We start from the raw sequence: 27,451 nt of genomic DNA on the forward strand, positions 1-27,451 counted from the left end.
CGTGAGATTTTGAGTGAAAACCTCCTTCCATCAGCAAGGGCATTGAAGATGAAACGTGGCTGGGTCTTTCAGCATGACAATGATCCCAAACACACTGCCTGGGCAACGAAGGAGTGGCTTCGTAAGAAGCATTTCAAGGTCCTGGAGTGGCCTAGCCAGTCTTCAGATCTCAACCCCATAGAAAATCTTTGGAGGGAGTTGAAAGTCCGTGTTGCCCAGCAACAGCCCCAAAACATCACTGCTCTAGAGGAGATCTGCATGGAGGAATGGGCCAAAATACCAGCAACAGTGTGTGAAAACCTTGTGAAGACTTACAGAAAATGTTTGACCTCTGTCATTGCCAACAAAGGGTATATAACAAAGTATTGAGATAAACTTTTGTTATTGACCAAATACTTATTTTCCACCATAATTTGCAAATAAATTCATTAAAAATCCTACAATGTGATTTTCAGGATTTTTTTCTTCTCATTTTGTCTGTCATAGTTGAAGTGTACCTATGATGAAAATTACAGGCCTCTCTCATCTTTTTAAGTGGGAGAACTTGCACAATTGGTGGCTGACTAAATACTTTTTTGCCCCACTGTAGGTTGTAATATGGCTTTTATTTTTCTGTCTTGGCTTCCCCATTGATTTGACCCACTCACTGCTACTGATTCTCCATAGTCTGGGAGCCAGATATTCTGCTGCTTTAGCCAACTCCTTCCCTGCTGTCATACCAAACATGTTTTGTCATAGCAATCATCATTGGCTGAAGGAGTAAGACTGACATCCAGGCTATGTCCACAATTCTTTACTCCTGCCTAGTGCCTATACACTTAACAATGGTGTTTTTCTCTTTCCGTCCTACAGCCTCCTGTTCATTTGGCAAGAGGTACAACCTCCTGGAAAACACTAGCAGTCTCATTCACAACAGGGCCAGAATAAATTCTGCTTACACACCAAGATTCTCAATTTACACAGACAATGCAGACACAGTCTGATGCCATCACTGCTCTGTGTGTATGCAGTATTAGTTTTAGTCTGGCGAGACATAATTATACTCTCAAAACAAGGAGGGAATTCTGGCTGCGACAGAAAGGGAGAGAGAGGAGAGAGAAAGAAAGGGAGAGAGTGAGTAAAGTCAGGTAGGCATAGATACAATAGTTGTATGATTCATCCATGTTTTTATTTTGCTGGACAAATCCTCCATAGCATTAGCAAACACTTGACAATTTAGAAACACAACATGGGGATAACCGTACCATTAGAATAAGTTATCATTGTAATTATATGGTAGTAACAGAACAAGACATGGAGACATCCTATTGGATAAAGCCGCCGCGTTGATTTGCTAGTCGTCCAATCAGCTGCCAGAACTCCAGGAAGGTGAGCTCTCCGTCGTTGTTCTCGTCAATTGAGTCCATGAGTCGGTCGATGACAGCTGGGTCACCAGCGTTCTACAGGGGGGCAATAAGGGCCGTCAGAATCACTAATTAAGAGGCTTCCTTTCCTCTTCTCCTCAGATTCAGAACCACACTGACTGATCTGATTATACTTGTCAGAAAAGCCATGTGACGAGAAGAAACCTTTCTACCATCTGAGGTCATCAGAAGGGAACAAGGAAATTAAGCTATTTGCTGGGTGTCACTATTTGGCCATTCTAGAAAGGATGGCGGAACAGCACTTTACAAGCACAAATGCAAATGTCTATTTTAGCATGGCCATACTGATACCACAGGAGGCAGAGGTTGGAAGGACAAGAGGCATCTGTGCTGTCTATGTCTCCATCTAGAGGAAATGAAGTGGACCACAAGCTGATGTTGTGGCTCACCAACCCCGCTCCTGGAGAGCTAAAGGGTGGACGCTTTTGTTACAGCCCAGCACTAATCATCAAGCTGAATCAGTTGTATTATAGCTGGACTGGAATAAAAGCCTGCCCACCAGGGCAGGGGATGGTGATCACTGGTTATTATAGTATTACTCAAACGTTACCACAGTATAATTAACATGTAATTACCTTAACGAAGTTGGGGAGTTGTGTTTTGACCAGGCTCTGGAACTCATCTCTGCTCAGTGTGTCTGAGGATCCATCACTTCCAGCAAACGCCTTGAACTGGGACACGAGTACATCAATGGCTGACTCCATCACTGACAGAGAAACAGGAAGAAAGCATGGAGAAGAGGTTGTGTTCTAATGGGACTAAACAGAATACAAGTCAGACTCAGGGGAGAGGTTATTGAACTGAAAAATCATATAAATACGTAGATAAAATACTACAGACCAAGTCAGGTCAAATACAGCATTGAGGAAAAACAGCAAGTGTTACAGAGGAGGAGAGAAAGAGACGGGAGGACAGGAGATCGAAACATTAAACAGAGGGAGATAAAAAATAGAATATGTATATTCAACTTATAGAGAAATATGGAGGTAGATTAGAATGATTAACTCACCTGGACACTGCTGCCGGTGGCTGAGGTGGTGAGTGTGTTGAGGTGATATGTGTGAAGGTAAGCTTTTCTCTCCCTTTCTCGCTCTTATACTCACCTCCTCTTCATAAAATCAAGCCCCCCCCTCATCTCTTGTAAATGTTTCTCATGTCATGGCGTCCTTTCCGTCCACTTCAAGGTTAAGGTGTCTGTAATAGTGTAAGCTAAATGACCCCACACTGACCACTGGTTTCTTTCCATGACGTGATTATTGGATTTATACAACACTGAACAACACTCTCCTTCAGACAGGAAACCACAAGTGTTCATTTAACTATTTATTATTAAAGATTACAATACGTTAGTCTAGGCGTTAGGCTCTGCTCCGTCGGGGTAGCTCACTGCTAGAGCATGCATAATATTAAGCTAATATTAATTACAGCCAGAGAGCAAGGTGTGCTATACCAATCACCCTGCAGGAAGGAAACACAGAACCTAACAGGTGGAGGCTGTGGTGGCTGGTGGGTAAGCAGAAAACAGACATGTTACAGCAATAGTACTGTACGTCACCAAGAACACCAGCGCATAGCTTGTGTTTGGCAGCCATCATGGAAGTGTGTGCAGAACCTGGTGGACTAAATAGACCACCATATTAACGTAGAGTGAGGATCTCATTGATGCAATATCAGCTGATGTAACACTCAGGTTTCCTGTCTGGCTGCCATATGAATGTAAAAAGTCGCTATGCTTATGCTAAAACCTCTCAGAACAGCTCTTCTGGTTTACTTCGCTTTGGGCGGGACACATCAACTTCATCATCAGCAGAAATGAGGGATTGTGTATTGCATGTTTCGCCCTTTGGCTTGCATTTAGAATATTCTATTGATATGAGTCTGTATTGATTCAAATCTAACATCAGTGTTATAAAGTCAGATTTACTGTGAGTGTAGTTACGTGAGTCTCTCATTCTGACCAGAGTCAAAGGGAAGCAAATTATTCCCACCCTCTGGCATGAGTGGCATCTCCTCTCCTAGTCAAACAAATTCTGACATTAACATCACAACTAATGAGACACAGAGGAGTCTGAATCCAACTCCACTGAGTGAGGGGTTTGATGTGACATCATGCACGTATCCATTCATGCTCACACACTCACAGGAAATGCACAGTTTAATTCCATTGCAGTTGAATGTCAGTTTAATAATTGAGCAAACAGAGCGATGAGGATATAACTACAAAAACATTTGTCCAACACTACTCTATTATCTTTTGTATTTGAAAATGAAACACACACAGGGCTTTGTCTGAAGGTTTAGACTATTCCAAATCTTAAAAAGACACATCCCCCATTTATTCATGCAAAGCTGTAGAAATGCATCATCAGCATGATTAGTCAGCAGCTATCACACAGACCAGAATGGCTTATTAACCCTCATCTCTCAGCCTGTAGCAATGGATGTCTCGTGATGAGAAGACACACTGTCCTTCTGCTGCAGAGGGTTAGAACGAACAGGCCCTGGTACTTACTGAGGAGAGGGCATACACCACTTTCAAACACACACACACACAGACAAGGACTCTTGCAAGCATGCACACACACACACATTTTAGTCAGTATAGCTGAGACAGCAGCTATACTATGTGGGTCTCTGCTTTAGATGGGAGGAGTGTTGCACTATAAAGCTACTGTAAAATCACATTGCATCAATGAGTTACAGAGTGCAGCATTTATTAAAACAAATGGTCATATACTGGAAACAATATCTAACCAATTGAAATGTGTTGTTTCCATGGGAGAATGTTTAGCATATTAATGTTGCTTTGTGTTCAAATACACACAGCACAGATCCAAGAACAGTTAATTGAACAATCAGTGAATGAAAGAATGGAGACGAAGGAAAGGTAGCCTAGCGTTTAAGAGCATTGGGCCAGTAACCGAAAGGTTACTGGTTCGAATCCCAGAGCCAACTAAGTGAAACATATGCCAACGTGCCCTTGAGCAAGGCACATAACCCTGTAAGTCGCTCTGGATAAGAGCGTCTGATAAATGGAAGGCAAAGAAATCAATGTCAAAATATTATGCAAAAAAAAGTCCAGAAAGGAGTCCCTTGACGTCACCCTTATCTGAGATCAGTAGCTAACACTATCTCTCTAAACGTAGAATGTAGAACATCGCAGGGAACATGCAGATGACTTCAGGATGCTTCCGGAGGATCATGCTGCAAAATGAACGTAGAATGAAAGGACATTTGAAAACACATACAGTATGGTATATACTGTAACAGTACTAGGGTCAGGTTGACCTTCTGTGTAACTGAGTTACAAAGTTACTCATTACAGTGGAGTGGTTACACTTCAGATAGAAATAGATTACTTTCATGAGAACAGCAGGACAAATGGTGCAATGTCTGATCTGACCCCTTCTCTCACCAGTTCGTCTGCGTCTCTCTCTGCGATGTTTCGTCGTAAACGCTCCCAGAACGTTACCCTCTCGTCCTCATCCTGGGGCCAGTCCAGGTAGGTCCGGGTTCTGGCCAGCTTAGCCAGCCTGCAACACAAACACCCAGTACATCATATCACTACTGTTCATATCGTTACTGTTCATATCATTACTGTTCATATAATTTCTGTTCATATACAATGTATTCCATTCTAAGTTCAGTCCATTCAGGAGATGAGTTGGTGTGTGTTACCTGTGGAAGGCGGACAGCTCGAAGGGGGAGATGGGTTCTAGGAAGATGAGGATGAGTCTGTGGCTGTGCTCAGACAACAGGCGGTGTGTAGCCACTCTCATCTCCAGGCCACACCAGTCACTCCTCAGGTAGCGTCTGGTCAACACACACACCGTCCTCCTGCTGCAGTAGATGTTCTCAGCGATGTTATCCACGATGCCCTTCCCTACCTGGGACAGGACAGGACACAACAGGCTGGGTGCTGTTTATCAATCTAATCTAATGTATTTGTGGTTGTACCATTATAGCACCATATTCTCCATTCTCACACACTTGCATGTCGAAGCACGTGCGCACACACACACACCTCAAAGTCTCGGTGGTGCAGACATAGTCGTAGTCGTGGCTCCCCCTCCTCCTCTAGCATCGGGGCCATCTCTCCCAGTACCCACGCCTCATCACGACTGCTGAACGACACAAACGCATCATACCTCACCTCTTCCTCCTTCTCCTCTCCCTCCATCAGCTCCTCCCACTGTACCCCCATCCTCCTCTTCCTCCACCACCTCTTCCCCACACGTCGCTCCACCCATCCTCTCAGACGAAAGAATAGAACGACACAGGGCCAGCGGAGGAAGCGGTATCCTAGCGCCAAGCACAGTAGGGTGCACACAGCGGCCATTGTGGAGACGTATGACAGGAAGTCGTCTTCGGTCTGGCAGAGGCGCTCCATGGTGGACAGGAAGTTGAGTCGCTGGTAGTGCCAGATGCACTGCTGTCGCTGCAGGAGCACCACCTGAATCCATAACCAATCAATCATTAATCATCTGTAATCAATATACTGTATCAACCCTAGTCAACACCACCTCTTAAAGTAAATTATCAAAAATCGATAAATTGTCTGTTGTTGAAAGATTCTAATCAATATAATTTGTTGTTCAGAGCACCCGTTAAAGACCAGAAATCATCAAACATAAATACATGATCCCTAGTAAAAACCTGTTACCTGTTATTGATTAAAAATAATCTATAAGTTACCAGCAGATCCGAGCTTAGTTGGACCTGACTTGTTCTACCTGTGTTTTACGAGAGTTGTCGGCCCAGTCCAGAAGCCAGCCGTTGGAACAGTCACAGCGGAAGTCGACCTGGTCAAAGACCAGCGTGGAGAGAGACAACAGGGGAATGAAGACCCCCTCCAACAGGATCAGAGGGCTCTCACTGTACAGCCTCAACACACGTAGAGACACCAGGTCTGTAAACATGGACTGGAGGGAGGGAGGGAGGGAGGGAGGGAGGGAGGGAGGGAGGGAGGGAGGGAGGGAGGGAGGGAGGGAGGGAGGGAGGGAGGGAGGGAGGGAGGGAGGGAAAGGAGGGAGAGATAGAGGGGGAGAGATAGAGGGGGAGAGATAGAGGGGGAGAGATAGAGAGGGGGTGAAAGAAAGAGATAGTCACAGTAATGAGAAGGAGAGAGAGGGAGATACAGTAATGACAATGTGAGGGAGGGAGAGAAAGACAGAGGGAGATAGAGATACAGTAATGAGAAAGAGAGAGATCTGAAGTCAAATTTTTACTGTTTGCTGATGATCTGGTGCTTTTGTCCCCAACCAAGGAGGGCCTACAGCAGCACCTATAGATCTTCTGCACAGATTCTGTCAGACCTGGGCCCTGACAGTAAATCTCAGTAAGACCAAAATAATGGTGTTCCAAAAAAGGTCCAGTTGCCAGGACCACAAATACAAATTCCATCTAGACACTGTTGCCCTAGAGCACACAAAAAAAACTATACCTACCTCGGCCTAAACATCAGCACCACAGGTAACTTCCACAAAGCTCTGAACGATGTGAGAGACAAGGCAAGAAACGCCATCAAAAGGAATATAAAATTCGACATCCCAATTATGAATTGGCTTTAAAATACTTGAATCAGTTATAGAACCCATTGCCCTTTATGGTTGTGAAGTCTGGGGTCCGCTCACCAACTAAGAATTCACAAAATGGGACAAACACCAAATTGAGACTCTGCATGCAGAATTCTGCAAAAACATCCTCTGTGTACAACGTAAAACATCAAATAGTGCATGCAGAGCAGAATTAGGCCGATACCCGCTAATTAAATTCCACAATAACCTAAAAGGAAGTGATTCCCAAACCTTCCATAACAAAGCCATCACCTACAGAGAAATTAACCCAGAGAAGAGACCTCTAAGCAAGCTGGTCCTGGGGCTCTGTTCACAAACAGACCCCACAGAGCACCAGGACAGCAACACAATTAGACACAACCAAATCATGAGAAAACAAAAAGATAATTACTTGATACATTGGAAAGAATTTACCAAAAAACTGGAATGCTATTTGGCCCTAAACAGACTGTACACAGTGGCAGAATACCTGACCACTGTGACTCAACCAAAATTAAGGAAAGCTTTGACTATGTACAGACTCAGTGAGTATAGCCTTGCTATTGAGAGGTCGCCATAGGCAGACCTGGTTCTCAAGAGGAGACACTGCCCACAGTGTGCCATCACAGCAGCAAGATTTGTGAACTGTTTCCACAAGAAAAGGGGTTGTACCACCCATATTTATGTTTATTTATTTTCCCTTTTGTTCTTTAACTATTTGCACATCGTTATAACACTGTATATAGCCATAATATGACATTAATGTTTTCTGTAATTTTTTTACTGTTTATTATCTATTTCACTTGCTTTGGCAATGTAAACATATGTTTCCCATGCCAAAAAAGCCCTTTGAATTGAAGTGAATTGAGAGCGAGAGCGAGAGATACAGTAATGTGGAAGACAGCATTGGCAGTAACACGTGATGCCATCACTAGAAGGATCTAATCACTAGAAGGACTCTCAATGTGAAGGTAGAGACACCAGGGTCATTATCAGTAGGCATGAAACTAAAAGCGGTTGGAAAAACGATCAATCAATGAAGGATTCGATTGATGGACCAATAGCTAGTTAGTACCCTGGTGAGGAAGTTGAGTCGACAGTTGATCAGCACTAGGCTCCTGAGCTCTGTCAGGTTCCTGAAGGTAACACTGGGGTCTGTGTGGTTGGAGAAGTTGAGATTGGTCAGTTTGAGCCTCTTCAGCTTTCGTAGCTGGTTGATGGTGGTGTAGGGGGTGGCAAACTTCTCAGGGTTGGCTGAGAACTCAAACGACTCCAGGTTGAGGAAGTAGGGGGCCAGGAAAAGGTTTCTGCAGCCAAATGTTGTTCCCTCGCCCACCTATTTTCAGAATATTTGTATTACTAAGATTACAGGAAAATTACTGGTAGCTAGCCAGGTCAGTGTCTGCTGCAGCCAAGTCCTTCAGCACAACGTTGTTGAGGCATGACAATAACATGAATTGGCAGTAGCAGAAACTTATCTGACTAGCTACCAGTATGATACATTTTCCTGTACAAGATCTGCTGCTTAGCTATAAAGCAGTGTTCTTCAATCCTGGTCCTGTGGAACCACAGCTTGATATAAGTTGATCAGGTGAACCAACCCACTGGGCACAGACATCATTTGGTTGACTTGTCAACTAATGTGAATTGAACATGAAATCATGTCACCATGTGATTAGATTTAAAGTTTGGTGAAGAAAATACTAAATGTTCTTAGGTTGATGACTTTTTGTAAATCCAATCAGTTTTCCACTTTGATTCATCGTCATTACAGATACATTGTTGTTGCTTGAAATGATGTGGAAAGAACATTGATTCAATTAGTATTTGCCCAGTGGGAAGTGTGTTAGTACTGGAGGATGGAGCAATAGCATGCACACCTTTACTTCCTCCAGGACCATGGTTGAAGATTACTGCTAGACATCACATTGAGATACAACACAGAGTAACTCCTCATCCTGGCCCACCTTCAGCTCTCGGACCATGGGGAACATGTTGTTGTCACAGTCAGAGGACTGGATCATCTTCCCTCTGAGTTCCAGGACCATGGGGAACTCAGGAGCGGGAACATGGCCTACGGTGAGGTAGGTTCCTGGGCCTGTGTCGATGAGGAGGTGCTGGAGCTTGGTGGGGAAGCCCAGGAACAGCATGTTGAGGTAGAGCTGGTAGATAATGTCTATCTCTCCCAGGCTGAGGTCTTGGAGTCGATGCTGTCTACGGAACACCCCATGAGCGATGCCCCCCGAGATCTTGTTCCCTTCCAGGAGGAGAACCTACAGTCACATCATCAATAATTGATTACCAAAATCTGTTTCCCCTCCAAACATATAGCAGTTACCACATCAACACAAATATCCTGATCTGACCTCTAGAGCAGGCAGGCCCTCAAAGTCGTCTTCTCCCAGCAGGGAGATTTTGTTGTGGGTGAGGTCGAGGACGCGGAGGAGCGGCATCCCCTGGAGAGCCCGGTGGGCCAGGGAGGAGATATGGTTCCTACTCAGATCCAAACGCTCCAGCAGGGGCATACAGGAGAACTGAGAATGATCATGACAAACATCATACTCATCGCCATACTGATTTTATATAGCATCATACAAATATCTCAAGTCAAATACATTTGTCAGCAAAGTTATTGCATCTCAGTTAGTTGAGGTATAGACATTAAACAGAAGTGACACATACTGACCTGATCAGTGGTGATCTCAGTGAGGTGGTTGTCATGAAGAATGAGAGAGGTGAGGTTCCACACCCTCCCTCCCCCTGCAGAGCAGAACGAGGCATTGGTCAGCTTGGTCAGGACCATCATCAGACTCTGTAACTGACCAGTACCAGTCCAGAACCCCAGGTCCATACCAGACAGATCCTCAGAAGTCACAGACAGCTGCCTCAGACCAGGACCACACCTACAGAGTCAGGGTTAGCATATTACAACATTAGCCTGGTTGACAGATCTGTTCCTGTGATCATTTGTTGTTCATAGTCATGGCAATTCATTTTCACATTCAAAAGATCAATAGGAGTCCTGTAGCTCAGTAGGTAGAGCATGGCACTAGTAACGGCAGGATAGTGGATTCCATTCCTGGGAACACCCATACGTAAAATGTATGAACGCATGACTGTAAGTCGCTTTCAAATCAAATTGTATTAGTCACATGCGGCGAATATAACAGGTGTAGACCTGTGAAGACAGTGAAATGTTTACACACAAGCCCCTAACCAACAATACAGTAGAAAAAAAAAATATGAATCAGAAATTAAAGTAACAAGTAATTAAAGACAGCAGTAAAATAACAATAGCGAGACTATATACAGGGGGGTACCGGTACAGAGTCGATGTGCGGGGGCACCGGTTAGTCGAGGTAATTGAGGTAACATGTACATGTAGGTAGAGTTATTAAAGAGACTATGCTTAAATAATAACAGAGTAGCAGCGGCATAAAAGGGGGAGCAATGCAAATAGTCTGGGTAGCCATTTGATTAGATGTTCAGGAGTCTTATGGCTTGGGGGTAGAAGCTGTTTAGAAGCCTCTTGGACCGAGACTTGGCGCTCCGGTACCGCTTGCCGTGTGGTAGCAGAGAGAACAGTCTATGACTAGGGTGGATGGAGTCTTTGACAATGTTTAGGGCATTCCTCTAGTATAGAGGTCCTGGATGGCAGGAAGCTTAGCCCCAGTGAGGTACTGGGCCGTACGCACTACTACGCACTACCCTAATCATCTAATCTCCCGGGTGCCGCAGTGGTCTAGGGCACTGCATCGCAGTGCTAGCTGCGCCACCAGAGTCTCTGGGTTCGCGCCCAGGCTGGGCTGGGTTCGCGCCCAGGCTCTGTCGCAGCTGGCCGCAACCGGGAGATCCGTGGGGCGACGCACAATTGGCATAGCGTCGTCCGGGTTAGGGAGGGTTTGACCGGTAGGGAGGGTTTGGCCGGTAGGGATATCCTTGTCTCAGTATGTAAAAATTTAATAAAAATGTATGCACTCTACTGTAAGTCGCTCTGGATGCACTCTACTGTAAGTCGCTCTGGATAAGAGCGTCTGCTAAATGACTAAAATGTAATGTAAAATGTAAATGTACCCTCTGTAATGCCTTGCGGTTGGAGGCCGAGCAGTTGCCATACCAGAGCCTGAGCCTGCTGCTTTCTGTTCTACCTGATCATTAATTACACACACCTGGTGTCCCAGTTCTAAATCAGTTCCTGATTAGAGGGGAACAATGAATAAAATGCAGTGGTACTGGCTTTGAGGTCCAGAGTTGAGTTTGAGGGGACTAGACCATTCTAAATCGACTCACCTCTTCATGACCTCTGCAGTGAAGGCTGTGATCAGGGCCATGTGCAGATCCAAGGACTCCACTCCATGTTTTACTACAAGAGTACACAGGTCAGACAGGCTGGGAGTGAACTGTCTCAAGGTGTAACTGGACAGGTAGAGCTTGTTAACCCTCCCCATGCCAGACCCCCACAGCTGGCCCACCCAGACATCCACCATAGACAGGGAGAGACTGGACAGGTTCTGGAACACAGACAGAGACTTCGGCTCTACCCTCCGCACCGGGTTTCCACTCAGATCCAGGATCCGGATCCTGGACAGGAGCACCGTGGGCCACGGATTGGATCCAGAGCAGCCTCCGTTCTGGATGGAGCTGACCATGCTGTCGGGCAGCTCCAGGGTCTCTAGTTTCTCCATCCCAGGGGAGAGGAGACAGAACAGTTCCCCCAGGTCTCTCACTCCAGCCCGCTCCACCCTCAGGCTCCTCACCTGTACCAGGGGATCCAGCAGAGCAGGGGGGGACAGGGCCAGACTCATCCCAGCCAGGGTGAGCTCCTCCAGGCTAGACAGGCCCTGGAACACCCCTGGCTCCAGAGTGACGTTCACTCCGCCCCAGGAGGAGGAGACGAGGATGTGAAGGAACCTTAGTTTGGGAAGACCAGCGAAGGCCCCTGAGGTCACCTGTGAAAAAAAGGGACACACACACATCTAGGATTAAAAATATGGGCTGAATCAATGCATAACAGCTATACACGTGTGCACACACACAAGTGTACCTTTGCCAGGTGTGAGCCATCCAAATAGAGGTGCTCCAGGAGGGGAATGTGAGAGAAGGAGTCTGCAGGCAGGGAGGAGGCGGAGTGAAGAATACAAAGAGAACGCACATCAGGAAACACCTCCTCCAGCCCAGACCTGAGATAACGAAAGATAAGATTAGTGATTGATTCTTTATATTATATATACATACACACACAGTACCAGTCTAAAGTTTGAACACACCTACTCATTCAAGGGTTTTTCTTAATTTTTACTATTTTCTTAATTGTTGCAATGAATACAATGGGAGACAGAGAGCTGGTTTCAAGCGCAGGGCGCAGCTGGTGTTAATTTGTAAAGGACCACAGGAGGAGGCAGGTAGCTGGGTCCAGGGGCAGGCAGAAGGTCATACACAGGGGGTCCAAAAAGGCAACAGTACAGGCATGGAGAAGGCTAATGACGTAGTGCAGGAGATCAGGCGTACAGTACAAGCAGGGAATAGGCTAAAAGGCGTCGTTAGTGAGGATGGCTAAAACTATGGTACACAGGAGGACTAATACGGAAAACACCAGGGGCCTGTTGCACAAAAGTAGAATTAAGACATCCGGGATAAATGACTCAGCTGAGCTCAATGAAGCCAAAACATGTGCGTCCAGGCTTAATTGGTTGCACAAAGACCAAGCCAGGATGAGCAGACACGGATTCATTAAGCCAGGTGAAACCAATCCTGGATAGGTGCGCGCTCACGGCTCACTCAAATAGACCCCGCCACAGATCACAGATTAACTGATTTACCATGGCAACTAGAGCCGCGTACTTTTCCCCGTCGGAAGCACAAATCCTCATGGAGGCATACGAGGAGGTAAAAGATATAATTAAGAAGAAAGGCAACACCGCCACAGTGATAAAGCAAAGAGAAAAAGCGTGGCAAAGTATTGCAGACCGCCTGAATGCGTAAGTAGTGCACAATTACACACTCACCGCTCCGCTGAAACATCACAATTACAATTCAAATATTTAATTCACATCTCCAAAAATGCAGTTGTACTGTAATTATGAAACGGTTAAATTTTTAATTGAAATGCACTGCAGATATGAGTGAAATTGTGTAAAGTAACTCCATCACACTGTATAAAGCTATGATACATTTTTTGATATTTTTACTGAAAACAAGACAAAAATACCAAGTAATTTTTTGCAGTGTGACTCCATTAAATGTGTGTGTGTGTGTGTGTGTGTGTGTGTGTGTGTAGATTAAACATGAACGGGCCAAAACGGACATGGCAGCAGGTCAAAATCAAATACAAGAACATTCTGCAGAATGGTATGGTCCCTGACTAATATTTAACAAAGCACAAGCATATATTGTACCCAGAAGGTGCCTGCTCACACATTGTCTGTACTGTTTTAGCAGTGAAAAAGAATACCCACAGACAAGGCACGGGTGGTGGGTCACCAAAGGCTGACCTTACCCCAGCAGAGGACATGGCCTTGGAGCTAAATAAAGGCAGGCCCGTCTTAGAGGGGATCCCTGGGGGGAAAGAGACGAGCATAGGTTCCTCCCAAGATGCCACCCGCTTCATTCAAGGTATGTCCTTCCATCTCTACATGGGATACAACCACATTCATATTGAATCAATTTGGACTGTCTGACTTTGGTTTACCTATTGCCTTGCAGTGTCTGGCAGCACTGTGTTCCTGTTAGAGCCACCAGCACAAGCACCAGACGATGCTGATCCAGTGAGTACTCCATCAAAGGCATACTGTAGGCCTGGCATGTCTTGTCTACTAGCTTCAATATGAATCCGATTAAATGTGATAGGGTGAAGGCCCCAGTGCAGCAGCAACAGCACATGATGGAGACGATGATGAGGAGGAGACCATCTCTCTGGATTCCAGAAGGCATGAGGTATCATGTTAAGACTGTGAAAGTACTATTTACTCTACAATGGTGAGGAGTCCTCATCAAAATCAAAAAATCTAATTTCTTTTACAGGACCCAGATGCTATACAGTGGGAAAACCAGCCTGGCAACATAGTGCGTATTAATAAAAGGACACCACATCCTGCCAAATTCCAGCTGCGCTAATTGTATTGTGTTCACAGAGCTCACAAGCTATCAGAAAGTTGTATGGCAACCACCTCCGGCGCCAAATAGAACTGGCAGACATAGACATTCAGTACAAGAAGAAAAAGATGGAAAATCTTGCACTGGAGTCCGAAATAAAAAAGAGGACAATTAGGAAACTGGACCTTGAAATAAAAAAACTTGAGAGGGAGGTGAGATATGCCTTCAATGTACACTGTATGCTAACTGTAACACAAATGTATTAATCATTATTTTTCTTTCCTCCCCCAGCTCCAAGAAGATGACACAGCTCAAAATAAAAATTAGGTATATTCTCGTAAAGTCAAGTGAGCCATGACATATGAGCTCTTATTGTGAGCACACAGGACGGTGGCATCTTTCTAAGGTTTTTTTTTATTTTCCCAGCAATCAGTACAACCAAGTCATCGTTATAAGGCATCGCCCTCTTTTGCCCACCCCCCCAGCACCAGGTGTGGCCACTAGCCTATATGAAGGCCCAAAATTGTGTGTTCCTTTCTGCTCTGACAATGGCATGCCCATTCGTGCGAGATGTGGTGGATGAAGAAGCACTTGTGCTGAGGAGAGCCTTCAGGCGAGAAAGGGTCTTCAGGGACCGGTTGGACCCACTGGCCTTCCCTGATGACCATCTATATGAAAGATACAGGTTTTCTGCAGATGGCATCAGGTATCTATGCAGACTACTGGGTCCCAGGATTAAGCACCGCACTGCACGGAGCCATGCACTGAGTGTGGAGCAAATGGTTTGTGTGGCCTTGCGCTTTTTTGCTAGTGGAGCCTTCCTGTACTCAGTGGGGGATGCAGAACAGCTGAACAAGGCCACAATTTGCCGCACAATAAGGAGTGTGTGTCTGGCTATCAAAGCATTAGCAGATGTCTTCATCTCCTTCCCTGGCCACAGAAGACTCTGTGACATCAAAGAGGAGTTCTATAGGATTGCAGGTAAGAGGATCTACAAATTACAGGACAACTGTTAACACATAGTAGGATACTCATTACTTTGTGTGACAGGTTTCCCCAATGTCATTGGTGCAGTGGACTGCACACACATAAGGATAAAAGCCCCCTCAGGTGCCCATGAGGCCGATTTTGTGAATAGGAAATCCTTTCACAGCATTAATGTTCAGGTGAACATAACTTTTTGATATTGTCCATTGACGAACACTCTGCATTGCCAGTGATGTGCATTGATTGGTGTAATATTCCTCATCTTATGATTTCAGATGGTCTGCAATGCTGACTGTGTGATCAGCAATGTTGTGGCAAAATGGCCTGGCTCAGTCCATGACTCCAGAATCTTTCGGGCCTCTGAAATCTATCAGTGCCTATCACAAGGTAAGCCACACAACCCCTATTTATAACCATCATGGCTGTGTCAAGAATATCACTGTGTTTATGAGGTAGTAATGATGAGATTTTGTGTTGACAGGTGAATTCTCTGGTGTGTTGCTGGGAGACAGGGGGTATGGCTGCCAGCCTTTTCTCCTGACACCTTTCACAGACCCCCAGGAAGCACAGCAGGCCTACAACCATGCCCATGCCAGGACCAGGGCCAGAGTTCAAATTACCTTTGGCCTCCTGAAGGCACGCTTTCACTGCCTTCACAAATTAAGGGTCAGCCCTGTTAGGGCATGTGATATTACTGTGGCTTGTGCTGTCCTCCACAATGTGGCCTGCCTGAGGAAGGAGAGGGCCCCCAGAGTGCCACCAGCCATGGACTGGGACAATCCGGCAATCTTCCCTGATGACGACAGTGGTCGGCTGCTGAGGGACCAATATGTGTTGAATTATTTTAGTTAGTATGTGTGCTTTCAATTTTGGTTAAATATGTCCTGCGGTGGCAGAGGAATTTGGGTTCGTTTTTTGACGAATTTGGCCTCTTATGATGTTTGTGCGGTATACTGTGTGTAATACAAGGCTGCAGGGAGGCTACTGCATCCATTCATTTGTCTGTTCAGTTGATGTGTATGGATTTGTCCTGCATTTATTTTAGTGTGCAGACATGCAGGGTGTGTTATATACAGACCTTTGAATGTGTATGTATCATTTTGTATAATATGCTTGGATTCTGTGCTTTCCATCTTGTAGAGTCACTGTGACTTCAGTTTCGAAAGGAGCTGATGGTTTACCTGCTTTGTTTTGTCCTTATTCAATAAAGGAACATAATGTTACACATTGTGTTTTTATATTCATATGGAATGTGTATTTGTTTATATGACAGAGTACTAGGGCCACACTGAAGAAAAAGGATAAAGTCATAAATTTATGAGGCTGGTTCTTTCTGCAGAAAAGCTACATATTGTTTTTACAGTTTTGATACTTATGACAATGTGATACTTAATATTCTGGCACATCAGCATGTCTTTGTTTATGAAACCATACTGAAGTACAATTTCACGAAATGCCCCACATCTGTCATTTTAACAACTGTCCTCCTTTAAAACAACTGGTTACAATATTATGACTTGTGTTTTTTTCCCCTCTGTGGCCCTAATATTCTATCATTTTATATATAGCCTTATAGTCTATGGGAAACTGTAAATTATCTAATGATAGCAACATCATCTAAAAATCATTTTCTATCCAAAATCATTGAAATTAATGATCACAAACGTTTAAATAATAACAGTGGGTCTAGTTATATGTGATAACAATGTATAGTGAGCAGTGAAATAACTATTGGTTTCCATTTGTGGTGACTGCTGACTGACATTAGGGATGAGATTAAATAGATCCTGGAATTTAGCCTGGTCTGGAGCAGGCTAGCTCCACAGAATAAATCTCCATGGTAATTTATACCATAACATATCCTCCTGCCCCCTATCCATCTTTAGTGCAACCGGATTACGGATCAATTGAGCCAGGATCACCAAGATATCCTGGCTTAATCCCTTATCCTAGTTTTGTGCAACAGGCCCCAGAGCTCCGAATATAAATGTGTATCAAAACAAACAATACCTCACAATGATGGGGTGCAAAGAATTGAACTAAATAGTGTGTGTAAATGACATACAGGTGTGTGAACAGGTGATCAGAGTTCAGGTGATTGGGATCTGGAGAGTGAGCTGCGTTCAGGGGATCTACGTGTTTGAGAGTGTGAGTTGGAAACAGACGTTACAATTGTAGAATAATAGTGAAGACATCAAAACTATGAAATAACACATATGGAATCATGTCGTAACCAAAAGAAAAGTGTTAAACAAAATCAAAATATATTTTATATTTGAGATTCTTCAAAGTAGCCACCCTTTGCCTTGATGACAGATTTGCACACTTGGCATTCTCTCAACCAGCTTTACCTGGAATGCTTTTCCAACAGTATTGAAGGAGTTCCCACATATGCTGAACACAGATTGGCTGCTTTTTCTTCACTCTGCGGTCCAACTCATCCCAAACAATCTCAATTGGGTTAAGGTCAGGTGATTGTGGAGGCCAGGTCATCTGAGTCAGCAATCTCCTTCTTGGTCAAATAGCCCTTACACAGCCTGGAGGTGTGTTGAGTCATTGTCCTGTTGAAAAACAAATGATAGTACCACTAAGCGCAAACCAGATGGGATGGTGTATCGCTGCAGAATGCTGTGGTAGCCATGCTGGTTAAGTGTGCCTTAAATTCTAAATAAATCACCGACAGTGTCACCATCAAAGCACCCCCACACCTCCTCCATGCTTCACGATGGGAACAACACATGTGGAGATCATCCGTTCACCTACTCTGCGTCTCACAAAGACACGGCGGTTGGAACCAAAAATCTCAAATTTAGACTCATCAGACCAAAGGACAGATTTCCGCCGGTCGAATGTCCATTGCTCGTGTTTCTTGGCCCAAGCAAGTCTCTTCTTATTATTGGTGTCCTTTAGTAGTGGTTTCTTTGCAGCAAGCCTGATTCACACAGTTTCCTCTGAACAGTTGATGTTGAGATGAGTCTGCTACTTGAACTCCGTGAAGCATTATTATGGCTTATATTTCCGAGGCTGGTAACTCTAATGAACTTATCCTCCGCAGCAGAGGAAACTCTGGGTCTTCCTTACCTGTGGCGGTCCTCATGAGAGTCAGTTTCCTCATAGCGCTTGATGGTTTTTGCGACTGCACTTGAAGAAACTTTCAAAACTCTTGACATTTTCTGGATTGACTGACCTTCATCTCTTAAAGTAATGAAGGACTGTCATTTCTCTTTGCTTATTTGAGCTGTTCTTACTATAATATGGGCTATCTTCTGTATACCATCCCCACAATTGATTGGCTCAAACGCATTAAGGAAAGAAATTCCGCAAATTAACTTTTAACAAGGCACACCTGTTAATTGAAATGCATTCCAGGTGACTACCCCATGAAGCTGGTTGAGAGAACGCAAACAGTGTGCAAAGCTGTCATCAAGTCAAACGGTGGCTACTTTGAAGAATCTTAAATATAACATGTATTTGGATTTGTTTAACACTTTTTTGGTTACTGCATGATTCCATGTGTTATTTCATAGTTTGGATGTCTTCACTATAATTCCACAATGTAGAAAATTTAAAAAACAAAGAAAACCACTTGAATGAGAAGGTGTGTCCAAACTTTGACTTGTACTAATTATATATATATATATATACATACACACACACCCACACACATACATGGGCGGATACAGAGCATATCGGATACAGAGCATATCCGACTACAAACTATAGACTGTATGAGGATGTAATATTGTATAGTGCTTATCTCTGTTCTATTGTCCTGGTTGTATGTAACCTACCTGAGGTCAGTGATCTCTGTTCTATTGTCCTGGTTGTATGTAACCTACCTGAGGTCAGTGATCTCTGTTCTATTGTCCTGGTTGTATGTAACCTACCTGAGGTCAGTGATCTCTGTTCTATTGTCCTGGTTGTATGTAACCTACCTGAGGTCAGTGATCTCTGTGCACTCAGCATAGGGTCCCAGGCCAGGCTTAAGGGAACACTGTATGAACCCTCCGATGTCTTTCTGTACATACATATCCTCCTCATAGCAGTCACAGTGACGCCTGATCACCCCCTCTGCTCCGTCACACACACACAAGAGCAGCAGCACACTCACACTGGGCCTCCACACCCAAAACACAAATGTCATTCTTGGTGTTAGACCTAAATGAAACACAGAACATTTATGTTACAGCACACTTTTTATTAGAACTACATGGCATACAGTAATAACATGATCCTTATAACAAACACCTAATTAACAATCAATAAATACCAAGTACATACCAGCTGATAGGAAACTAAAATGGACTATACAAGTGAAGAATAGGACAGTCAAAAGTGAAATAGGACTGCTCACCTCAGTGTTCCACGTTTAAAAACGATGTCTTCTTTTGCCAGACCTCTGTGCTTCTATGGAGGGAGAGATCTGTACTTCTGCTTACAGTACTTCTGTGGACACCTAGACAGCTACAGTCTGGTGCAGAATACTAGAGAACAACCTTTACATATGTCTTGAGAAAAGGGAAGTGAAAACAATGTCTTTACTGCAAAAGTTGTTGTGCAGGTTTAAAATAGTCAGATAGAGGTTCACTGTTGCTGTGAAGTGCTAAAAGTGAATTACCAGACCTGTAATGGACAGAACAGCAATACTTTTCATTCTCACATCAGTTGGCATGAAGCTGACATTTTGGACACAACAACACGACAACTGTTCTTCAGAAGGTCAAAGCTTCATTTATTAGGTTGCTTTTATCACAATCGTACCATATTACATTTGCACATTTAAAGCACACAAAGTGGAGTTTTCAAAGATGCTGCTGTAAGCCCACCTGGTTCAACTTGAATGTCCATTCAATCAATGTTTTAATGAGTGGATATGGGCTTGTCAATCATCAGTTTTACACAGTTACCATCATGTAAACATAGGGCATCAGTAAGACTTTATTTTACAGCCCTGCTTCATCTGGTATCTACCAGGTATTTACTATAAAACTAATGGTAACAAGTCATACCTTTTGGTACTTATCTCAAAGAATTCAACAGAATTAGAAACTATTACAATGAATATTTAAAAAAATAATACAAAAGTTATTAGGTGGTTATTCTGATGTAATGATCATTCTACTATGTAAGTAAATAACTGGTAAATACAGGACTGTAAAGTCAAGTTGAACCACAACATCCAACTGTTTTCTTTCCTGAAGACAATCCTCATCTTAAGTGCCATGAGCATTTTGCTTCATAAGAACTGTTGCAACATAACCAAAAGTAAAGACGTTTTAGTGTTTTCAATACATTCCCTCTTTCTCCAAAAGGATGGATGCATGGTCAACATATTACATTGTCTCCAAAGCAAGTTTATGTGCCTTTTGACATTTCTAAAATCCTCTATTTTATTTTAAATATAATATATTATTCAAATGTTTTGTAAGTGTGTGGTGTTTTAGTGCACTATTTACAACCTGTTGAACATTGACATGAAAATAAAGACCTGCCTCACGTTACATTCACTCCTCCTCAGTACTTCAGTCACTTTGTAAATCTATCCTTTAATGACTTTTAAAGACCACGTCTCACAAACAAAAATGAAGTTATTAATAAATAAGTTAACAGAAATGATTGACATGAATGAGAGCTACCAACACTACACGCGGCCAGTGAAAGGGTTAACTTGGCAGTGCACGATGCATAGTGTAATCTACAGCGGAAAATAGCATAAGATTAAAGACATTAATAGATAGTGTGTGTGTGTTTGGATGTGTTTCACTATATTTGTGGGGATCAGAAGTCCCCACAAGAATAGTAAACAAACAAATTGGACCGAACTGGGGACATTTTGTTAGTCCCCAAGGTCAAGTACTATTTCTAGGGGGTTTAGGGTTATTTTCTTACTTATTTTCCACCATAATTTGCAAATAAATTCATTAAAAATCCTACAATGTGATTTTCTGGAGAGAAAAAAATCTCATTTTGTCTGTCATAGTTGAAGTGTACCTATGATGAAAATTACAGGCCTCTCTCATCTTTTTAAGTGGGAGAACTTGCACAATTGGTGGCTGACTAAATACTTTTTTGTCCCACTGTATATCCGTTCAAAAGTTTGGGGTCACTTAGAAATGTCCTTGTTTTTGAAAGAAAAGCTAATTTCTTGTCCATTAAAATATCAAATTGATTAGAAATACAGTGTAGACATTGTTAGTGTTGTAAATGACTACTGTAGATGGAAACGGCAGATTTTTAATGGAATATCTACAAAGGCGTACAGAGGCCCATTATCAGCAACCATCACTCCTGTGTTCCATCACTCATGTGTTAGCTTATTCCATTTTAAAAGGCTAATTAATCATTAGAAAACCCTTTTGCAATTATGTTAGCACAGTTGAAAACTGTTGTACTGATTAAAGAAGCAACAAAACTGGCCTTTTTTAGACTAGTTGAGTATCTGGAGCATCAGCATTTGTGGGTTCGATTACAGGCTCAAAATGGCCAGAAACAAAAACCTTTCTTCTGAAACTCGTCAGTCTATTCTTGTTCTGAGAATTGAAGGCTATTCAATGCGAGAAATTGCCAAGAATCTGAAGATCTCGTACCACACTGTGTACTGCTCCCTTCACAGAACAGCACAAACTGGCTCTAACCAGAATAAAAAGAGGAGTGGGAGGCCCCGGTGCACAACTGAGCAAGAGGACAAGTACATTGGAGTGTCTAGTTTGAGAAACAGACGCCTCACAAGTCCTCAACTGGCAGCTTCATTAAATAGTACCTGCAAAACACCAGTCTCAACGTCAACAGTGAAGAGGCGACTCCGGGATGCTGGCCTTCTAGGTAGAGTTCCTTTGTCCAATGTCTGTGTTCTTTTGCCCATCTTAATCTTTTCTTTTTATTGGCCAGTCTGAGATATGGCTTTTTCTTTGCAACTCTGCCTAGAAGGCTAGCATCCCGGAGTCGCCCCTTCACTGTTGAAGTTGAGATTGGTGTTTTTCGGGTACTATTTAATGAAGCTGCCAGTTGAGGACTTGTGAAGCATCTGTTTCTCAAACTAGACACTAATGTTTTCTAATGATCAAATACGCCTTTTAAAATGATAAACTTGGATTAGCTAACACAACGTGCTATTGGAACACAGGCGTGATGGTTGCTGATAACGGGCCTCTGTACGCCTATGTAGATATTCCATTAAAAATCAGCAGTTTCCAGCTACAATAGTAATTTACAACACTAACAATGTCTACATTGCATTTCTGATCAATTTGATTTTAATGGACAAAAAAGAAAGTGCTTTTCTTTCAAAAATTTCTAAATGACCCCAAACTCTACGGTGGTAGTATATATATGTATGTGTGTGTTGCTCCTCCTAAATTCTACCTTGCAGCACATCCATCTATTTTCCTCCACCTCCATCTTTCCGCTCCTCCTGACATGCGTTGACTCCCTTTCTCACTCCATCACACCCGTCCTCTCCCACTCTCCTTCCTCCACTTCTCCCTCTCTCCTCCCCCTGGAACTGAAAACCTGTTCATGGCTTCTTCCTCAAAGTCATCCATCTCCTCCTCTACCTCCACCATATCCTCTAAGATGTCATCCACATCCTCCACAAAGTCCTTGAAGCTCATCTGGTCATGAACGAACACTCCGTCACTGAAGAACTCCTTGGTTAGCTTACTGAGCTCCTCCCTCTTGGAGGCCTCCACCCCCACCCTCTCTGCCTTGACCAGGTAACCCAGGAGCAGGGCCTCAAACTCCGGCATGGTGACAGGGAGCAGCCCCTCTGCCTGGGCGCAGGCCTCCACTGAACTGCAGTGGGTTTGAGGGTTGGGTTTGTGCTGCAGTCGTTCTCTCTGGTGACTCCAGTAGTCAGGTTGCTCAAGGGAGGTTCTGCGGTGGGTTTGGGTAGGGCCCTTTTCTCTCTTTCTCCTCTCTTTCTGCCCTTCCTTAGAGTAGTGGTGGTGATGGTCCTTCTCGTACTTGTCATTCCCTCTGTCCTTTTTCCAGTTCCCACCATTTCTCTCCTCCTTCAATCCTTCCATCTTTCTATTTCCATCAGACCACTCATTTTCTCTCCTGTTGTCCTTACTCTTCCACTCTTTACTGACGTCTTTCTTTGTCCAATCTTTCTCTCCCTTCCACTCCTTTTTCTCTCCTCTCTCCTTCCATCCTTTGCCAAGGTCCTTATAGTCATCCTTGTCGTTCTTCCACTCCTTCTCTCCCTTCCACTCATCTCTGCCCTTATTATAACCTCCTTTTCTTCGATTTTTCTCCTCTCCCTTCCACGCATCCCTGCCCTCATTCCAACCTCCTTTTCTTCGATTTTTGTCCTCATTCCCATTCTTCTCTCCCTTCCACTCATCCCTGCCCTCATTCCAACCTCCTTTTCTTCGATTTGTGTCCTCTTTCCCATTCTTCTCTCCCTTCCACTCAACCCAACCTCCTTTCTTTTGATTTTTCTCCTCTTTTCCCTTCCGGTCACCCTTGCCTTTTTTCCACTCCTTGCTATCACTCCATCTTTCAGGTTTTTCCTTTTTCCAATCTTTCTCCACCTTCCAGTCTTTTTTCTCACTCTTCTCCTTCCATTCCATCTTGTTTCCTCTGTCCTTCCATGGTTTGCCCTCATCCCCTCTGCTAGATTCATCTTTCTTCCATTCTCCCTTCTTGTCTTCTTTCTTCTTCCACTCTTTCTCCTCTTTTCCTTCTTTCTCCTGGTCATATTTTCCACTTCTCCACTCTTTTTCTACCTTATAATCCTTCTTCCCTCCCTTATTCCAATCCGTCTTCCCTCCCTTATTCCAATCCTTCTTCCCTCCCTTATTCCAATCCGTCTTCTCTTCCTTCAACTCTTTTTGATCTGTTTTCTCTCCCTTCCCTGGTTTCTTGCCCTCCCTCTCTATCGTTCTGGCTGTGTTCTGGCTGTCATCCCCAGCTTGGCCAGAGTGGGGCGGGACAGAGGCAGAGACTGGAGGTGATGCTGCTTCTTTGGCTAAGGAAAGAAATTAAGAGAATTAGACATTTTTGTGTTTGTGTGCATATACATGTTGTGTGTGTCTGTGTGCTAGTTCAGTCACTGTTGCTATTAGTGTCACTAGCTAGCTCTTTCCCCCTGTCCTCTTCCTCCCGCCTTCACATTCCCTACTCCCCTCCCTCTCTCCTACACAGACCTGTGGGTTCAAATACTATTGGAAATCTTCCAAATACTTTTAGGGATGGCTTTAGCATGCCTGGTGTACCAGGTGGGCGGGGCTTGCAGTTAAGACAATTTTATTGTGCCATGCATTCTCAATCAAGCCCAGCTGAAGTACAGTATTGTAAATTATTTTAAATAGTATTTGAAGCCAGGTCTACTCCTAAGTACCTGTGCTGTGTTTTAGTTCAGTCACTGTGGCTCTGAGTGTCTCTAGATCCTTCTGTAAGACAGGAACAGACTCCAGCTCTCTCTTCATCCTCTCGTTCTCCTTCTGAAGGACAGGGAGCGACGTCATCTCTTTCTTCAGCCTACCGTGCTCCTTCTCCACCTCCTCTCTCTTCTTTCTCTCCTTCCCTCCATCCTCCGCCTCCTTCTGGGCTACTTTTAGCTCCTCTTTCTGTGCCTGATTAAAAAATTATAAAAAAAGAGGACCCTTTGAGAATATAGGCAGCACACACACACAGTTGTACATTAAGTCAGAAAGAAAGAGAGAGGAAGAGAGAGAGAGACACAGCGAGGGGCCTACCAGGAGTTGGGCTTGCAGTACAGCTATCCGTGGGTCTTCTTTAGCCAGTTTATTCAGTTGGTCTGTACTGTCAAGAGGAAGAGGAACCTCAGGATTCAGCCATTCCTTTGATAACACACACACACAGACAAACATTACACACACACACATACACTACCATTTGAATTTTGAAGTTAGAGGGGAATAAGATATATAGAGAAAGAGGCTGACCTGTTTTCCCACCACCTCTGTTTCTCTCAGCTCCCTGGCATCATAGTCCCCCTCTGGAAGGACAACAGCTGTTATAACGCATCACAAGACTGACACAGAATGTTACAATGCATTATATCACAGTTATAACAAGTATAATGCAACGTAACAAAGACAATGGAGACAACCACAGACATATCAAATAACACATTGGGGACAATACACATCACTCTACACACAAACACTAGGATGCACTATCACCATGACAACAAAACACAAGGATGGAATGCAACACACAGTGCATCAGTGCATGTCAGGAGCTTCCTCATCAAAGCATTGAGAAACAACATGATGCATCAAAACACACTCAAACGGTGTCATGAGGATGGGCAGGCAACATCACCTGCACAAAGCCCCCTCAGCATGCACACACACACACACATTGTCAACGTGCACTTGTCATTTGTAATTGGCTAAGAAACCTAGAGAGAGCAGTGCATCTTGGGAAAGCATGGAGAGCACTGTCAACCAAGCATGCGAGTGTTAATCGCATAACACTCCTCTTTTCCTCTGGTACACACACACACACACACACACACACACACAACCTACCACCATCCAGGTCCATGAAGACACCTGTAGACATAATACAGTCTCAGATAGACCTTTATCTGTGACCACTACTTCAACCAACACACTACTGACTAGCTGTGATGTGGGGGACAAATCCCTTTAGTCTAATCATTCATCATTATGTGAAGCACGTTGTATTACCATCATAGAGAAGAGACAGGCACAGGTGACATACAGGTGTGTGTAGGTCATACACAGGTCACTTAAAGGTAACAATATTGTATGTTACCATGGTAACAGAAACTGCAGAGACACACACCTGAGAAGAAGATGGTTCCGAGGCCCAGCAGTATGACAGCTCCTAGGATGCACTTGTTGAGAGAGAAACCAGTCTCCTCTTGCTCCCTCTGCTGCGGAGTCCGGAACTCATCCTCCTCCTCCTCCTTCCTTCCGATCCGCTCCAGAGCTGCCAGGAGAGACCCCCTCCTCCTCCTCACCCCTGACACCCCTTCCTCCTCCCCCACCACCTCTGCTTCCAGATGGGAGTCTGGCCCAGGGAGAAAGAGAGGAGTTATAACCACTGAACATTAGCTTTAAAGGGACAGTTTACACAAACTACATTGTAAGGAGAAGTGACAGTGAAGCTAATGTTGTTACGGTGCTCCAGACAGATGCCTTGTGTCTCACCTGTCTTGGCCCCGACCTCAGACAGATCAGACTCCTTCTCTTCCTGCCCAAGCCCCTCCTCATAATGATGATGCACATCCTGTATATACCCCTCCGCTTCCTGTACAAGCCCCACCTCTTCCGGTGGCTCGGTGTTGAGCAGCAAGGCAGGGGGCTCTTCAAGGTCGGGGGAGGAGCTAATGTGGGTGTAGGAGTCAGAGAATGAATCAGGGTCAGAGATGGGAGGGGCTGGGTTCCCAGGGAGGCTTCTGGATTGGCTGTGTGTATCTGGGTCACGGCCTGTGGGGGCGGGGACTTCTAACAGAGAGCTCGGAGGAGCAACACTAGCAGAGGTGGAGTCAAGGGCAGGGTCAAAAGGAAAGTCATGGGTGGGACTCTCTACAACAGGGGTGTAATCCTTGTCTCTCTCTGGTTGTGTTTCCTGGGTCTCCTGGGGATGGATGTGAAACAACTGTTAGTGTCCAAGACCAGTCAGTGTTTCCTCTAGCTAGATATGATCCTAGGTGGAGTATCAATAGAGATGGATCTCTAACCTGCTGTAGCTTCACAGAGTGAGACTCTTCAGCAGACACTGCATCCTCCCCAGGCCTACTCTCTGATAGACAGACAGACATGTTAGAGGTTAAGTAGTATAACAGTATTAGTGCCTGTAGGTTATACTATTGCAGTTGCGACCCGTCATTCACGGCAGGGTAGAGCCCCATCTTTTTGTATGTTATTTGGCATTAATACGTTTCACATATCAGTTTGCAAACAATGAGTTAATAACGCTGCATACAAACATGGTCTCTTTTCACATTTCTTGAGTATTGCAGCTCCAAAATGCAGGTGTTTTTGCCAGGCTCAGCACTTTCTGTGGTGGTGGGGCAGCCAGCGTAAAATACAGAGCGAAGGGGTTTGGAAATGTTCTCTAGTTGGGTCGTGATTGGGTCAGTGTTCTGTCACTCATGGGGACACTACGTCAACGCAAAATCTACATGGAGATTCTGCAGCAATGAAGGTCCACAAGAACACAGTGGCCTCCATCATTCTTAAATGGAAGAAGTTTGGAACCACCAAGACTATTCCTAGAACTGGCCGCCCGGCCAAACTGAGCAATCTGGAGAGAAGGGCCTTGGTCAGGGAGGTGACCAAGAACCCAATGGTCACTTTGATAGCGCTCCATAGTTCCTCTGTGGAGATGTGAGAACCTTCCAGAAGGACAACCATCTCTGCAGCACTCCAACAATCAGGCCTTTATAGT

At 44.3% G+C, this 27,451-nt stretch overlaps 4 protein-coding genes across 8 annotated transcripts in view; 1 reads left to right on the forward strand and 3 right to left on the reverse strand.

Annotated features, from left to right (window-relative positions):
- Positions 1-1,146: 1,146 nt before the first annotated feature.
- LOC139573244 (protein S100-A11-like) lies at positions 1,147-2,533 on the reverse strand. The gene is made up of 3 exons (XM_071396486.1): positions 2,434-2,533; positions 2,000-2,130; positions 1,147-1,439 (listed from the first exon to the last, which is right to left on the reverse strand). The coding sequence occupies exons 2-3, from the start codon at positions 2,126-2,128 to the stop codon at positions 1,305-1,307; spliced, it is 264 nt and encodes an 87-aa protein (XP_071252587.1). The 5' UTR covers positions 2,129-2,130; positions 2,434-2,533; the 3' UTR covers positions 1,147-1,304.
- A 1,055-nt stretch (positions 2,534-3,588) lies between these two features.
- LOC139573241 (toll-like receptor 12) lies at positions 3,589-19,646 on the reverse strand. The gene is made up of 13 exons (XM_071396477.1): positions 19,413-19,646; positions 18,994-19,216; positions 12,024-12,159; positions 11,270-11,928; positions 9,666-9,882; positions 9,346-9,513; positions 8,947-9,252; positions 8,055-8,315; positions 6,158-6,346; positions 5,449-5,877; positions 5,103-5,311; positions 4,840-4,957; positions 3,589-4,628 (listed from the first exon to the last, which is right to left on the reverse strand). The coding sequence occupies exons 2-13, from the start codon at positions 19,200-19,202 to the stop codon at positions 4,605-4,607; spliced, it is 2,925 nt and encodes a 974-aa protein (XP_071252578.1). The 5' UTR covers positions 19,203-19,216; positions 19,413-19,646; the 3' UTR covers positions 3,589-4,604.
- LOC139573243 (uncharacterized) lies at positions 12,570-16,304 on the forward strand. Its single transcript, XM_071396485.1, has 9 exons — positions 12,570-13,327; positions 13,415-13,591; positions 13,682-13,743; positions 13,826-13,912; positions 14,000-14,041; positions 14,110-14,283; positions 14,363-15,052; positions 15,334-15,445; positions 15,540-16,304. The coding sequence occupies exons 1-7, from the start codon at positions 13,219-13,221 to the stop codon at positions 14,396-14,398; spliced, it is 687 nt and encodes a 228-aa protein (XP_071252586.1). The 5' UTR covers positions 12,570-13,218; the 3' UTR covers positions 14,399-15,052; positions 15,334-15,445; positions 15,540-16,304.
- Positions 19,647-19,766: 120 nt separating the features above from the next.
- LOC139573242 (pre-B-cell leukemia transcription factor-interacting protein 1-like) overlaps positions 19,767-27,451 on the reverse strand; it is a 30,838-nt gene continuing 23,153 nt past the window's right edge. Inside the window, exons 4-12 of one of the 5 annotated variants that reach the window (XM_071396481.1) lie at positions 26,742-26,803; positions 26,209-26,638; positions 25,841-26,068; positions 25,561-25,584; positions 24,970-25,022; positions 24,760-24,864; positions 24,402-24,636; positions 23,349-24,029; positions 19,767-23,291 (exon numbers count right to left, since the gene is read on the reverse strand). In XM_071396481.1, the coding sequence (XP_071252582.1) occupies positions 22,501-23,291; positions 23,349-24,029; positions 24,402-24,636; positions 24,760-24,864; positions 24,970-25,022; positions 25,561-25,584; positions 25,841-26,068; positions 26,209-26,638; positions 26,742-26,803 (2,609 nt within the window). In that variant the 3' untranslated portion in view covers positions 19,767-22,500. Of the gene's footprint in view, positions 24,030-24,401; positions 24,637-24,759; positions 24,865-24,969; positions 25,023-25,560; positions 25,585-25,840; positions 26,069-26,208; positions 26,639-26,741; positions 26,804-27,451 lie in introns of all 5 variants that reach the window. The other 4 variants (XM_071396482.1, XM_071396478.1, XM_071396480.1 and 1 more) reach the window with 4 other exon arrangements.

Source organism: Salvelinus alpinus, chromosome 4 (assembly GCF_045679555.1).
Source record: "Salvelinus alpinus chromosome 4, SLU_Salpinus.1, whole genome shotgun sequence".
NCBI classification, from domain to species: Eukaryota; Metazoa; Chordata; class Actinopteri; order Salmoniformes; family Salmonidae; genus Salvelinus; species Salvelinus alpinus.

Bases quoted from the DNA above. Each gene is read 5' to 3' on its own strand.
- LOC139573244 (XM_071396486.1), bottom strand. From the start codon at position 2,128: ATGGAGTCAGCCATTGATGTACTCGTGTCCCAGTTCAAGGCGTTTGCT. The intron at 1,440-1,999 runs GTAATTACATGT...GCCCCCCTGTAG, and splicing joins AACTCCCCAACTTCGTTAAG to AACGCTGGTGACCCAGCTGT.
- LOC139573243 (XM_071396485.1), top strand. From the start codon at position 13,219: ATGTGTGTGTGTGTGTGTGTGTGTGTGTGTGTGTGTAGATTAAACATG. The intron at 13,592-13,681 runs GTATGTCCTTCC...ATTGCCTTGCAG, and splicing joins TGCCACCCGCTTCATTCAAG to TGTCTGGCAGCACTGTGTTC. The intron at 14,042-14,109 runs GTGCGTATTAAT...TTGTGTTCACAG, and splicing joins AAAACCAGCCTGGCAACATA to AGCTCACAAGCTATCAGAAA.
- LOC139573241 (XM_071396477.1), bottom strand. From the start codon at position 19,202: ATGACATTTGTGTTTTGGGTGTGGAGGCCCAGTGTGAGTGTGCTGCTG. The intron at 9,883-11,269 runs GTGAGTCGATTT...CTGACTCTGTAG, and splicing joins ACTGCAGAGGTCATGAAGAG to GTGTGGTCCTGGTCTGAGGC. The intron at 9,253-9,345 runs GTCAGATCAGGA...ATGTGACTGTAG, and splicing joins AGGGCCTGCCTGCTCTAGAG to GTTCTCCTCCTGGAAGGGAA.